This window comes from Lepidochelys kempii, chromosome 1, assembly GCF_965140265.1.
Source record: "Lepidochelys kempii isolate rLepKem1 chromosome 1, rLepKem1.hap2, whole genome shotgun sequence".
Taxonomy (NCBI): domain Eukaryota; kingdom Metazoa; phylum Chordata; order Testudines; family Cheloniidae; genus Lepidochelys; species Lepidochelys kempii.
Window position 1 is genome coordinate 110,027,709 of NC_133256.1, and position 13,938 is coordinate 110,041,646.

The following is a 13,938-nucleotide window of genomic DNA, read 5'->3' on the forward strand; positions in this document are numbered from 1 at the left end:
GAATATGGCTGCTGAGGTGGCGTGCTTCATTTGGGGAGCATAATGCACTTGTGCTTCACATACTGCACTGGCTACCAGTTTATTTGAGTGAAACTCTAAGGCTAGTTTTGCTGAGTTCCCAAACAGTATAGCAAACGGTTAAGGTTGACAAGTAGTACTCCAAACAAAACTTACTATTATAGCCTCATTATTAAAAACTATGGTTATGTTCAGTTAAGTGCATAATTCTGCAGCAAGGTTCATACCACTCATTAACATACACACAGAATTTCTGTCTGAGTAACGACAACACTAATTCTTCCTCTTAAAGACACCACCCTCCAGTCTTTACTTTTTTTTGCCTGACCCTGAGAACCCTTAATTGTGTGAGGAACTCTCTCTCTAAAGGCTTTAGGAAAGTCTCTCTAGATGGTTGTAGGCATATGAAATTTTAAAATAGTACCAGTATAGCTACTGTATCAGCGTAATTCTATTTTTCCTTCATTGTACTTGTCATAAGGGGTTTACATAGTCTGTAGTGTCTGTAAGATGAAACCTTAAACTTCAAGAGTGATCTAGACCTAGGAGGCATACACGTTTGGATACACTAGATTTTTATTTAATGATGCTTGCATGCTTGTTATATCACTTGGTAACAGAGTAAATAACAGTGTGCTTTTTGTGTCTAGGTATGTTGAGGTTATAATAGTATTAAAGAATGGAAAATAATGGCTTTCTCTGTGCTGTTGGTCCAATTAGAAATTTATAAAATATACTTTTTTTTTCCAGAGGACTCTGTGTGGAAGTAAAGTAGTTGCTGGGCAGCAATGGGACAATCAGTTACTTCAGAGGGAATTCTGCTCCAAAAAATTAAAAATTCTGCGCACAGTATTTTAAAATTCTGCATATTTTAATTGTCAAAATAACACAATATAATCACACCACTTTCAATTATTTGCTGACAAGTATTTTGAAATAAATTACAAACATAATTGAAAGTGGTGTGATTATATTGTGTTATTTTGACAATTAAAATATGCAGAATTTTAATTTTTTTTTTTTTTTGGTGCAGAGTTCCCTCGAGTACCAGGGTTCTGTGTGGTACAATCTGAGTGCAGGCAGCTCAGTGTGGGGGTCTGGATGCGGGGGGAAAATCTGGATGCACAGGGGCTGGATGCAGGGTTCTGGGTGGAAGGGGAATGGGGAAGGGGAGTCCAGGTGAAGGTGGTAAGGGCTCAGTGGGGGAGGGGTGAGGGGGTCAGGGTGCAGCTGACTGGGGTTCAGTGTGGTAGTGGTCTGGGTGTGGGGGGCTCCTGATGCAGGGGGTGAGGCTCAGTTGGGTGGGAGTTCTTGGTGCAGGAGGATCCTGATGCAGGTGGAGGTTGACTGGGGGGGCGGTTCCGGGTGTGGGGAGCTCCCGATGCAGGGGGTGAGGCTTGGTTTGGGTGCAGGGGGGGCTCAGTGGGGAGTTCTGGGTGCGGGGAAGTCTGGATGTGGGGGGTTCCTGATGCAGGGGGTGAGGCTTGGCAGGGTAGGAGTTCGGGGGGCTTAGTGAGGGGGTTCTGGGTTCAGAAAGCTCCTGATGTGGGGGGGGTGGTGTTTGGTGAGGGATGGTTTTTTGCTGAGGGAGGGGTCACTGTACGGGGAGTTGCTGCCCTTGTCCGCCAAGCTCCGTAACTTCCCCCCACAGTGCAGAGCTTCCTGCAGTCAGCAAAAATTTCTGGGGGTTGATCTGACCCAGCCCTGGGTGCTCTGTGCAGGGAAGGGGCAGCTCCATCTCCATCTTCCTCCCCCCCCCCCCCCCCCCCGGGACTAATATCCCTGGGTGGCCGAGATATCCCCAGCGCCCCCCGCCCACAGTGATCTACCTCTCCTAGGATGCCCAAACAGATATGTTTGAGTTGCTGGAGAGGGATGAGTGAACATTGGTGCAGCTTCTTTTTTCTGTCCCACTATCACTGTGTCTCTGTGGGTCACACCTGAGAATACCAAATTCAGGACAGACTGCTGAGAAATAGGGCAGACACATCCCAAAACTGGAGGTTATTCTCCCAAAAGATACACCAAACCAGCAACAAAAATAAACTTCTGTTTCACCACACTGGCTAACAAGAAGTCAAAAAAGCAGTCTACTTAGGCATTCCAGTCCTGGATTCAATACCCAGACACTAGACTTAAAGATGAGTGGTTCTTTTAAATCATAGAATCATAGAATATCAGGGCTTGAAGGGACCTCAGGAGGTCATCTAGTCCAACCCCCAGCTCAAAGCAGGACCAATCCCCAATTAAATCATCCCAGCCAGGGCTTTGTCAAGCCTGACCTTAAAAACTTCTAAGGAAGGAGATTCTACCACCTCCCTAGGTAACGCATTCCAGTGTTTCACCACCCTCCTAGTGAAAAAGTTTTTCCTACTATCCAACCTAAACCTCCCCCACTGCAACTTGAGACCATTACTCCTTGTCCTGTCCTCTTCTACCATTGAGAATAGTCTCGAACCATCCTCTCTGGAACCACCTCTCAGGTAGTTGAAAGCAACTATCAAATCCCCCCTCATTCTTCTCTTCCGCAGACTAAACAATCCCAGTTCCCTCAGCCTCTCCTCATAAGTCATGTGTTCCAGACCCCTTATCATTTTTGTTGCCCTTCGCTGGACTCTCTCCAATTTATCCACATCCTTCTTGTAGTGTGGGGCCCAAAACTGGACACAGTACTCCAGATGAGGCCTCACCAATGTCGAATAGAGGGGGACGATCACGTCCCTCGATCTGCTGGCAATGCCCCTACTATACATCCCAAAATGCCATTGGCCTTCTTGGCAACAAGGGCACACTGCTGACTCATATCCAGCTTCTCGTCCACTGTCACCCCTAGGTCCTTTTCCGCAGAACTGCTGCCTAGCCATGATTTGCAGCAGGTTATGAAAGACGACTTGATTACTGCAATAATTTTTTACAGACTGAATTACAAAGGATTCTAGTTTGTATCATTGTTGACATTTAAATTGTTTTAAAAGTCTGAATAAAAATGTTTTTTCAAAATTACAGTATGCACTTTTTTATTTAGTTAAAAATTAATTTGACTCTGAGCGAGGAGCGGAGCTGGAGTAGTCACTATTGGCGCTGGAGCAGAGCAATTCAAAAATTTGATTGCTCCAAATCCCTGATAGAACCAATACTCATAACTTCAAATACAAAAATGATACCTACATGCAAATAGCAAAATCATATTCAGCAAATCATAACCTTTGCATAGACACCTTGCTTGATATAAGTTGTACAAGTTTTGTTGTAATTATATAACCGTGGTAACAACGTTGATCTACATGGTCAGTTTTAATCAGAGGAATTTCTGTAGGTGTGACATTTTCTGCTGTGCAGCGGTGGCATAGAATTTCCTTAGGAGTAATCAGTGTTGCTGCTCTTCATATACCCCTAACTTATTCTCCTCCCATTCTTCCATATCCTTCCTACCCTGTCCTTTAGTTTTCAACGTTTATCAGTTAAATATATGAAAGCAGATGCTTGATCTCCATATTTCATTTCTGTTGATCTCAGCTACCCATGCATCTGTATCTGAAATACTGTGATCTTCAGCACTAATGTGTTTTCCATTGAAATCACATTTTAAAACTTACTTTCATCCTTGTTTTGTTCTTGGTTTCATTTTCACCTGTCCTTTCTTTCACTTCATACATTTTGACTTTGTATTATTGTAGGAAATCTTTTAAACGTATTTTTTCCCTCTCGGTATTCCACACTGTCATTTATAACTTTTTACAGATTTTTCTGTTCTTAGTCTCAATTTTCTAACCTTAGTTTTTTCCTTTTCTTTTACTTCCCGCCATATTTTCCATTTTAATATCTTTGTTTTAGTTCTATTAGTTTCTACTTAATTTTTCACTTCTTGTTAAACTCTCTACTCCTCATCTTCCCTCTTCACTTTTACCACTGTCTTCCCTTTCCTACCCTTGTGTTCCTCTCTCTACTACTCACCTTCTCTCCCTCATTTTGCTCCACGTTCTTGTTGGGTATTTCCCAGGATAATAAAACTGGTTTATCTAGCATGACCCCTTTCTAGTCTCCATTACTATAGTCCAAAAGAGTTATAAATCATTCTCCTTCAAAAATTTTTCCTTTCATATACACCTATAATTTTGTATAAGTGAATTTAAAAAATCTAAATAACTTACTTAAAATTGTCAAAACTAATTTAGAGAGAGAAGGTGGGTGAGGTAATTTCTTTTATTGGACCAAGTTCAGTTGATGGTGAGAGAGACAAGCTTCCAAACTTACACAGAGTTTGAAAGCTTGTGTCTCTCACCAACAGATGTTGGTCCAATAAAAGATACTTCTCAACTACTTCATTACATGAATTTTATATTATATCTAAATTTCTTTCTATTCCACAGAAACATTGTGTTGTCTCCCTGTTTAATAAAACTGTCACGTATTTTGAAACTGAGGTTAATGAAACACTGTATACTTGTTAAAGAACCCCACATCATTTCAAGCTTCTGCTACTATTTTCTTTTTATCTTGTATTGGGTCTTTATTACACATTTTGGGTTATGTTGTAGGGAAGAGGAGCTGAGAAGCATGATCTGAAGACTCCAAATATACAGTATGTGTTGCTAATTAAGGGGTGATTTTATGCCACCAAACCTTCATGAAAATGACATATGATAGAAAACTGAGTGAGTTTGTGATGTGATCTTTTAATTATGCCATTAGTTGAGATTGTTTACATTTATTTTACACATTCCAATTGTCCGTCAATGCATGTAATACTGTTCTGATAACTAATCATGCTCTGCCCCTTGTCATTTTTATCAATATCATTCCAAGAATTTTCTACTAGTAAATACTTAAGAGAAAATCTAGAACCATTTTTGCCCTATGTCCTTTCGTAGTCTGTTTAATCTAACATCTTGTTACATTCAGAATTATTTCTGGCAGTCCTGTTTCATGAGGGTCAATATGATTTTTAAATATATTAAAGGCACTATATGAACCTTAGTCTTTTTCCTCACGAAAAAGTGCAGCAAAAATTTCATCATATGTTCATACTTATGTTAACTAGCAATCTAACTCACTACTTTTGTGTCTTCAGTTAGGCCCATTACTCTTAATCTTAAATATTTTAGGAGCATAATAACCTTCCATGCATTTTATGAATAAATTGGAAAGTATTTCATACACAGTTTGTGTGGACTTCTAATTATATACACGTATGTGAGACAGCACTGTGATCGCTACTTAGAGATTGTTGAACCTACACAGGTTGTCAAAGCATACAGAGGAGCTGATGTCTGTGGTGGCCACAATTTGTGTGTGTAAAGACCAGTGATCCACTCAAGAAAAACAAACCACGCAAAAGCATTAAGAAAATTGACAGTAAAAAGCTAATAGACAACATATTGCAGCAACAATTTCAAACTGAACTGAAGAACCGATTTCAGGTGCTACAAGAGTTAGATACCATAAGAAGTCAACATCCATCTGTCAAGATGGCAGCTGTTTAAAAATAACGCCACAACAACTGCAGCTGGTTTCCAGACAAAGTAACCTAAAATCTGGATAAGTAAAGATATGTGGAACTGTGTGAAAGAAAGGAAACAAGTCAAAGCAAACATAAACAACTCCAGAAAAAGGAGCAGCAAAAAAAATTTTTTTTTAAAAAGGACGGAGCAGTGAAAAGCAGTGTGTGAGGAACAAGAGGAAGTCCATGACTAATGTTACCAGTTACTGCTGAAAGAGGTGATTATAAAAACACTTTTTCATTGGCTCAACAAGTTCCTAACTGGCAAATTTACACCATCAGGAGGGCCTGTCAAGGATAAACCAGGAAAGAATAACATAAAAAGAACAAAAAAAGCAAGTGGCAGATCACTTTCCAGGGATGCTAAACAGATCAAGGGTACAAAAAACTATTGGACTTTGACAAAGAAAAAATACCCAGAACTAGACATTGTAACATCTCACATTTCAAAGTGAAAGACATAATAAAGAAAGATAGGCAAGGTGAGTGGGGGAATATCTTTTGTTGGATCAGTTTTTGTTGATGAAAGAGACAAGCATACACAGCTTCATTTTCACCAACAGAAGTTGGTCCTATAAAAGATATTACCTCCCCTAATTTATGTCTCTAATATCTTGGGACCAACGTGGCTACAGCACTGCAAACAACAATAAAAAAGGTTAAAGCTTGGGATAGAGGCATGTGAAGACCAAGACACCAGGGAAATGTTGAAAGCTTGAGGTGAGTCCACTGATAAAATCAACAAATTTGTCCCCAAAGTATGGGACCAGGAAAAGCCTCCAGAACAGTGGGAAATGGCATTATAATCAGATTACCACGGAAAGGTGACCTAAGCAATTGGTAAGGTGTTACATTCCTTTCTTGGTAAAGTCTTCTACAGTATTGCCTTAAGGAGCATAAAGAAAGTGACTGAGGGTAAGTTAAGGGAGGAGCAGGCTGGTTTTTGACCCAGAAGATTGTCAACCAGATTTTCACCTTAAGAATAATCATTGAAGAGAGCATCAAATGGTTTAAACCACTCAGAATTCATAGATTTCAAGGAAGTATTTGACAGCTTCCATCACTATTCACTTTGGAACATCTCGTGGTATTATGGCATGCCAATAAAAATGATCATCCTCAAGGCTTTCTATCGTGGTCCAGTGTGCACAATTTAAATAAATGCAGGCTTGAGCGAATAGTTCAGCATAGACATAGGTGTCAAACTATCTCTTCTAAATGGCAGCTCAGCCAACATGCATATGAAGACCAAAAGACTGTCCAGCATTTCAAAAACTTTCCAGTTATGAAAAAATAAATTTAATGAGAACCCTAGCAACACCCAACTCAAGCATTAGACGGCAAAGGAATGCAAGAAGTGAGTCAAAATACAGAAGAACCTCAGAGTTACGCACTAACCAGACAACCACACACCTTGTTCAGAACTGGAAATATGCAATCAGGTAGCATCAGAGACCACCTTCTCCCCCCCCCCCCCACCCCCCTGTCGGGGAAAAAAAAGCAAATATTGTACAGTACTTTGTTAAACCTAAACTACTAAAAAAATTTGATAAGGTAAGGAAACTTTCTGTGCTTGTTTCATTTAAATTAAGATTTAAAAACTGCATTTTTTTTCTGCATAGCAAAGCTTCAAAGCTGTATTAAGTCAGGGTTCACTTGTAAACTTTTGAAAACAACCATAGCGTTTTGTTCAGAGTTGCAAACATTTCAAAGTTACGAACAACCTCCATTCCTGAGGTGTTCGTAACTTTGAGGTTCTACTGTACAAACCTTCACAGTAATGTGCAAGCCAGTGGGGATATCCAGGAGGAGTTAATGTCACAAAGTGGCAATGTGGTAGATGCATTCACCAGCTTAAACCATATTTGGTCACTGCCAATGTACAACTTAAAGACCAAACTAAGAATCTTCAACTCCAAATATTAGTTCTGTCAACATATGGATATGAAAGCCAGAAATCCACCAGTTACACACATGTTTTTATGCTTTTGAAAGCAAATGCCTCAGAATTACCTAATACTAGGTATTAAATTGAATTAATTTATAACAAATGCTGAGATTTTTTTCAGAGTTGAAAAAACCCTTATCTTTAACGTTATCCAGAAGAGGAGATGGAAATATTTGGAACATGTTAAGAATGAAAACATAGCATCGGCCATGGCAGGCATGCCGTTGGGCAGCTGGAGGAAAGCAAACAAGAGGCTGACAGAATCTCTCTGAATGCTCCTCAGCAAGGGAAAACTTATGGAACTCAACAATATTGAGGATGTTCACAGTGTGGCTCGGGATAGATGGGTGTCAGAATCTAGTTTGTGCCCTAAGTGACGTGATGGTGTGAGAAGGATTCAGATTTAGAAATGAAAAATTCCATGAAATGTTGATTTCTCCCCCTTCCCTCGTAATTTGATTATAAACACATTTTAACAATAGTTCTTTTTTAGTTTAGATGGATAAATTTGATTTTTTTCTTTCATCTGTGATGTTTTTTCCTTTAGCATCCTTCATTATGTTAATTATGCTGGAACATGCATTCTGTACAGGATATCATTTGCTTGCTTGTTTATTTGTAACTTCCTTTGTTTTTTAGGCTGTTGAAAACCTCTGTTCTTATAAAGTGTCCCCTACACTGTACAAACAGCTCCGGCAAGTCTGTGAAGATCATGTGAAAGCACAAATTCTTCAGTTCAGAGAATATCCTTTTCTTGTACACAGTACAGTCCCATAATGCTCTTAAAATAATTTTATATGGTAACACAACAGCAATTAATAATACAAATGTAAATAAAAGTGTAGATGTTATATAAGCATTCAATATAGATCTTTAAATCAGTCTCACAAAATGCTAGTTACCTGCTTGTCTTAGTTGAATAATTTCTGTGGACCAATAAAATATGAATAGCATTTTCATTGTCATGGTAAAAGTGACTGTCAGCAATGCTTTGTTAACCTCTTTTTAAACAGCCCTTACAGAAGGCGGAGAGTGGTTGCAGGGAGAAAGTTGTACAGCAGTCCAGCTCCCTGGCTTTGAGATAGGGTGTCGGGTATTTTTACCTTTCAAACTCTCTACATGCCACTTAATCCTGGTTTACACTACAGAGTTAGGTTGATGTAAGCCATCTTGCGTCGTCCTTTATGTGCATGTATCTACACTTAAATTTGTCTTCCACTGAGGTAAGTGATGTAGTAACACCACCTCCCCAGGTGGTGTTGAGCCATGGTCAATGTTCTGAGGTCAGCGCAGCATGAGTGTAAGCACTGAGGGCTTGTCTTCATTACTGGGATAAATTGACCTAAATTATGCTACTCCAGCTACTTAGCTTAGGTCGACTTTACCCTGGTGTCCTCACTGCGCTGCGTCAATAGGAGATGCTCTCCAGTCGACTTATCTTTCTCTTCTCAGAGAGCTGGAGAACCAGCGTTGACCAGAGAGCACTCTGCCGTCGATTTAGCAGGTCTTCACTAGACCTGCTAAATTGACACACACTGCATTGATTGCAGCAGCATCGGTCTTCCTGGTAGTGAAGACAAGCCCTGAATTACCTATGTCAGCCCTAATAGTCCTACAGCAGCTGTGTCCCATAATGTCCAACACTGACTGCTCTGGTCACAGTTGTGAACCCCACTGCCTAGGGATTACAGAGACTGGAATGCCCCCCTTTCCCTCTTTAAAGCCCTGTACATTTTTGAAATGCCTGCTCCTGATTATCCAGCTTGGCAAGCACATCCAGCAGCTCTTCTTTGTTGTGTGCAACTGTCCAGCTGACCGTGCCAGCTACATGCTCCAGATGCACTCCAGCTTGGAGTAGACAGGAGGTATAGGATTTCCTGGGCCTGTGAGGAGAAGAGGCTGTGCAGGTACAGTTGTGGACCAGCTGTGGAAATGTGGACATCTATGAGCAGATTGCCTGGAGGATGCAGGAGAGAGGGCCATGATACAGATCACCAGCAGTGCTGGGTGAAAGTGAAGGAACTGCGGCAGGCATATCAGAAGATTAGGAGGCCAACAGTCGATCCAGTTTAGAGTGTGCAGACCTGCCATTTTTACAAAGAGCTGCATGCCATACTCGATGGAGACCCCACTGCCACCCTGCACATCATTGTGGATACCTATGAGGAACCTGAGTCACAGACCCCTGCTGTGAACAGTGAGGGCGAGAAGGAGGGACATGCAATTGGCGGGGGTCCACCTGTGTCACAAGCCAGTACCTGTTTGAGAATCTACCACAGTCCAGTCAGGCCCAGCAGTTGAGCATGGGAAAGCCTGATACAGGGGAAGAAACTTCATGTAAGTGTGTAATTGTATTTCACATTCAATGATGTACTGATAAGCTGGGGGTACTATAGACCTTTCATTAATTTACTCCTACTAGAAGAGGTAGGGTTACAACAGAGAGAGAGCTGTCCCTTCTACAATTAGGTGTGGGGACGGACACGCAGAGCAGTTTATGTTCAGAGGGATGTCTCTTCAATCCTCCTGCAAGATCTCAGTGAAACTTCCATGGAGGTACTCTGCAATCCTCTCTCGAAGGTTTTTAGGGATCACAGACTTATTTCTTTCTGTGCAATAGGACGGTTTCCCATGTCTGTTGGCAATATCTTTGGCAGGCATCATTTCTGTAAACTGGGTAGCAGCATGTGGGCCTTCGTGGCTTCAGGACGCCAGTGCTCTCTGTGCCTTTGTCACCCTCGAGCAAGATATCAGCTAAAATCACCACTGCCAATGGAAAAAATGGTGCCAGCATTTAGTGCCATTGCTCTATATGCATAATTTCATGCAACCGAACAATTCCCTCACCTCTGGTGGGTCATACTCATCACAGCTGGTGCTCTGAGTGGTGCTGTGCACAAGCACTCTGAAGAAGAAGTGTCAATAAGTGTGTGTTTAAAACTTTAGGGGAGCAAGGAAAGGGAGTTCTGAATCTTAATTTTCACTTACCATTATGACTGTTCTGGCAATGGTACCTCTGTGTATTTTATTTGTAGTTGCTGCCATTGCAGCCTTAAGGGGTTCCCCCTCTGCACTTGCAGGATGTTTGAGCCAGATCAGGAAGAAAAAAAGAGGACCCGGGAGGACATGTTCAATGAGGTCCTGCAAGCCAGTGCTACATCAGACCATGAGCAAAGGGCCTGGAGGGTGAATAATGCAGACAGCCTGGAGAAAGAAAGAGAATGGATAGGGGAAAGACCTAGGAGTCCTAGCAGGAAAAGAAGAGGGAGATACACCAGGACATAATGGGGCTTCTCTGGCAGCAAATACCCATGTTGCAGACCCTTATGGACCTAGAGGTTCAATAATCATGGGCTCACTTCCCTATGCAGTCCCTGGAGAACTTCATTACAGCAACTTCCTACATCTTCCTTCAACATTTTTCATGACATCAGACGCTGCATCCCTTCCCCTACCACTCTATCCCATGGGACATTAAGAACAACCACAGCTTCACATACACTGACTGTGAAAGCCACAGTTGGTATGTGTTTAGCTAAAATGGACATAAATGTTATTTCTGTTCCATAACTTAACTATTTAACATATTTGCTTTTAAATAGCAGAAATCTTTCTTTGCACTGGTTTTGTTACTGAATAAAATTCTAATCTTTTGGCAAATATTTCATCTTTATTAGTTCACATCATATGCTGCAGAGTGCCTAGCAGTACTAAAAGCACCCACTTGTTATTGCACAGTGTGACACAACTCATAGGATCAGTGACACAGTATAATAATCATAAATGTACAGCAAACACCACAAAATTACACCAAGCACCACACAATTCCTAACAGGTCCCAAAAAGAACAAGGCCAGGTGGAGCACAGTACACCCCAAAGCACTAGTGTGGCTCACTCTTACAATATTCTTTCAAAGCCTCCCTGAGCCATATAGCTCCATGTTGAGCTCTTCTCGTAGCACTTGTGTCTGGCTGTTCAAACTCAGCAGACAGACACTCCACCTCTGCCTTCCACCCTGTCAGCATCTTTTCCCCCCTTTGCTTCACAGATATTACATAGGACAGAGCAGGCAGCTATAACTATTGGGATATTTTTTTCACTGAGATCCAATCTGATGCTGGTGTCCCTTCAGTCTACCAAAAGCACATTCAACTGTCATTCAGCACCTGAACCGGTAGTTGAATCTTACCTTGGTGCTGTCAAGGTGGCCAGTGTACAGCTTCGTGAGCAAGGATTAAACTGTGTCCCCCAGAATCACTATGGTATTTCAACATTGCCAATGGTAATCTGCCAGTTGGGAAAGATAGTCCCTGCTTATAGCTTTCTGAACAGTCCTGTGATCCATGCACCTTCCCTGACCAGCCAACACTGATGGCTTAGGGAGACGTGAGTTGCTATTGTATTTGAAGGGAAGAGTAGCCACATTTGGATTTCTTCATAAATGGTTTAATGGAACTCCAGAAAGCTTGAATCACCACTAGAGTCTGCTGTTGTGTGAAGTAGCCTCCACAGTAAATTCATGAAGATCTGGGATTTTAGGTGAATCCTGTGTGGGTTTAGTGAGGATTATGTAAGCCCTTGAAAGATTTTTAAAAGAATATAGCTGTTTGAACTATGTCTGATGTAAACCAGTTTAATGGACAGAATTGATTTTTAGACACTTCCTCTCACCTTTTCTCAATGGGAAGGAGAGTTGTGTTTGATATAAGGGGGACTCCTCCTTTAACCTGTCAAAGTTATGTAGTGCAGATGGAAGCTCAGGAGAGCAACGTGAGGTATTCACTCAAAAACTGAGTCATGCCTTTGGAAGAGTTCCCAGCCCTCTGGTGGTCCAGCACTTTTTAGCAGCTGAACTCTGATCTCTAACTTCCAGCACAATTTCATTTGTGTCCAGAGAGCATCTTTACTGAATAACTTGCTGTACAAAAATGTACTGAATAAAGATAAAAAGAAAAGGAATACTTGTGGCACCTTAGAGACTAACCAATTTATTTGAGCATAAGCTTTCGTGAGTTACAGCTCACTTCATCGGATACATGCTGTGGAAAGTGTAGAAGATCTTATTATATACACACAAAAAGCATGAAAAAATACCTCTTCCCACCCCACTCTCCTGCTGGTAATAGCTTATCCAAAGTGACCACTCTCCTTATATTGTGTATGATAATCAAGATGGGCCATTTCCAGCACAAATCCAGGGTTTAACAAGAACGTCTCGGGGGGGTGGGGTAGGAAAAAACAAGGGGAAATAGGCTACCTTGCATAATGACTAAGCCACTCCCAGTCTCTATTCAAGCCTAAGTTAATTGTATCCAATTTGCAAATGAATTCCAATTCAGCAGTTTCTCGCTAGAGTCTGGATTTGAAGTTTTTTTGTTGTAAAATAGCGACTTTCATGTCTGTAATTGCGTGACCAGAGAGATTGAAGTGTTCTCCAACTGGTTCATGAATGTTATAATTCTTGACATCTGATTTGTGTCCATTTATTCTTTTACGTAGAGACTGTCCACTTTGGCCAGAGTACATGGCAGAGGGGCATTGCTGGCATATATCACATTGGTGGATGTGCAGGTGAACGAGCCTCTGATAGCGTGGCTGATGTTATTAGGCCCTGTGATGTGTCCCCTGAATAGATATGTGGGCACAGTTGGCAACGGGCTTTGTTGCAAGGATAGGTTCCTGGGTTAGTGGTTCTGTTGTGTGGTATGTGGTTGCTGGTGAGTATTTGCTTCAGGTTGGGGGGCTGTCTGTAGGCAAGGCCTGGCCTGTCTCCCACGATTTGTGAGAGTGTTGGGTCATCCTTCAGCTCTCGTCCCCTAACGCCCCTACTCGCACTATATTGATGACATCTTCATCATCTGGACCCATGGAAAAGAAGCCCTTGAGGAATTCCACCATGACTTCAACAATTTCCATCCCACCATCAACCTCAGCCTGGTCCAGTCCACACAAGAGATCCACTTCCTGGACACTACAGTGCTAATAAACGATGGTCACATAAACACCACCCTATACCGGAAACCTACTGACCGCTATTCCTACCTCCATGCCTCCAGCTTTCACCCTGACCACACCACACAATCCATCGTCTACAGCCAAGCTCTGCGATACAACCGCATTTGCTCCAACCCCTCAGACAGAGACAAACACCTACAAGATCTCTATCAAGCATTCTTACAACTACAATACCCACCTGCAGAAGTGAAGAAACTGATTGATAGAGCAGAAGAGTTCCCAGAAGTCACCTACTACAGGACAGGCCTAACAAAGAAAATAACAGAATGCCACTAGCCGTCACCTTCAGCCCCCAACTAAAACCCCTCCAACGCATTATTAAGGATCTACAACCTATCCTGAAGGATGACCCAACACTCTCACAAATCTTGGGAGACAGGCCAGTCCTTGCCTACAGACAGCCCCCCAACCTGAAGCAAATACTCACCAGCAACCACACAACAGAACCACTAACCC

General features: G+C 41.8%; 1 protein-coding gene across 3 annotated transcripts in view; it reads left to right on the forward strand.

The window, feature by feature from the left end:
- The window catches only part of CUL4A (cullin 4A), an 84,378-nt gene that overhangs the window by 8,913 nt on the left and 61,527 nt on the right, over positions 1 to 13,938 (forward strand). Inside the window, exon 3 of one of the 3 annotated variants that reach the window (XM_073350371.1) lies at positions 8,106 to 8,209. The exons of 1 other annotated variant lie outside the window; for it this stretch is intronic. In XM_073350371.1, the coding sequence (XP_073206472.1) occupies positions 8,106 to 8,209 (104 nt within the window). Of the gene's footprint in view, positions 1 to 8,105; positions 8,210 to 8,922; positions 9,804 to 13,938 lie in introns of those variants that run through there. One more of the 3 variants, XM_073350390.1, reaches the window with a different exon arrangement.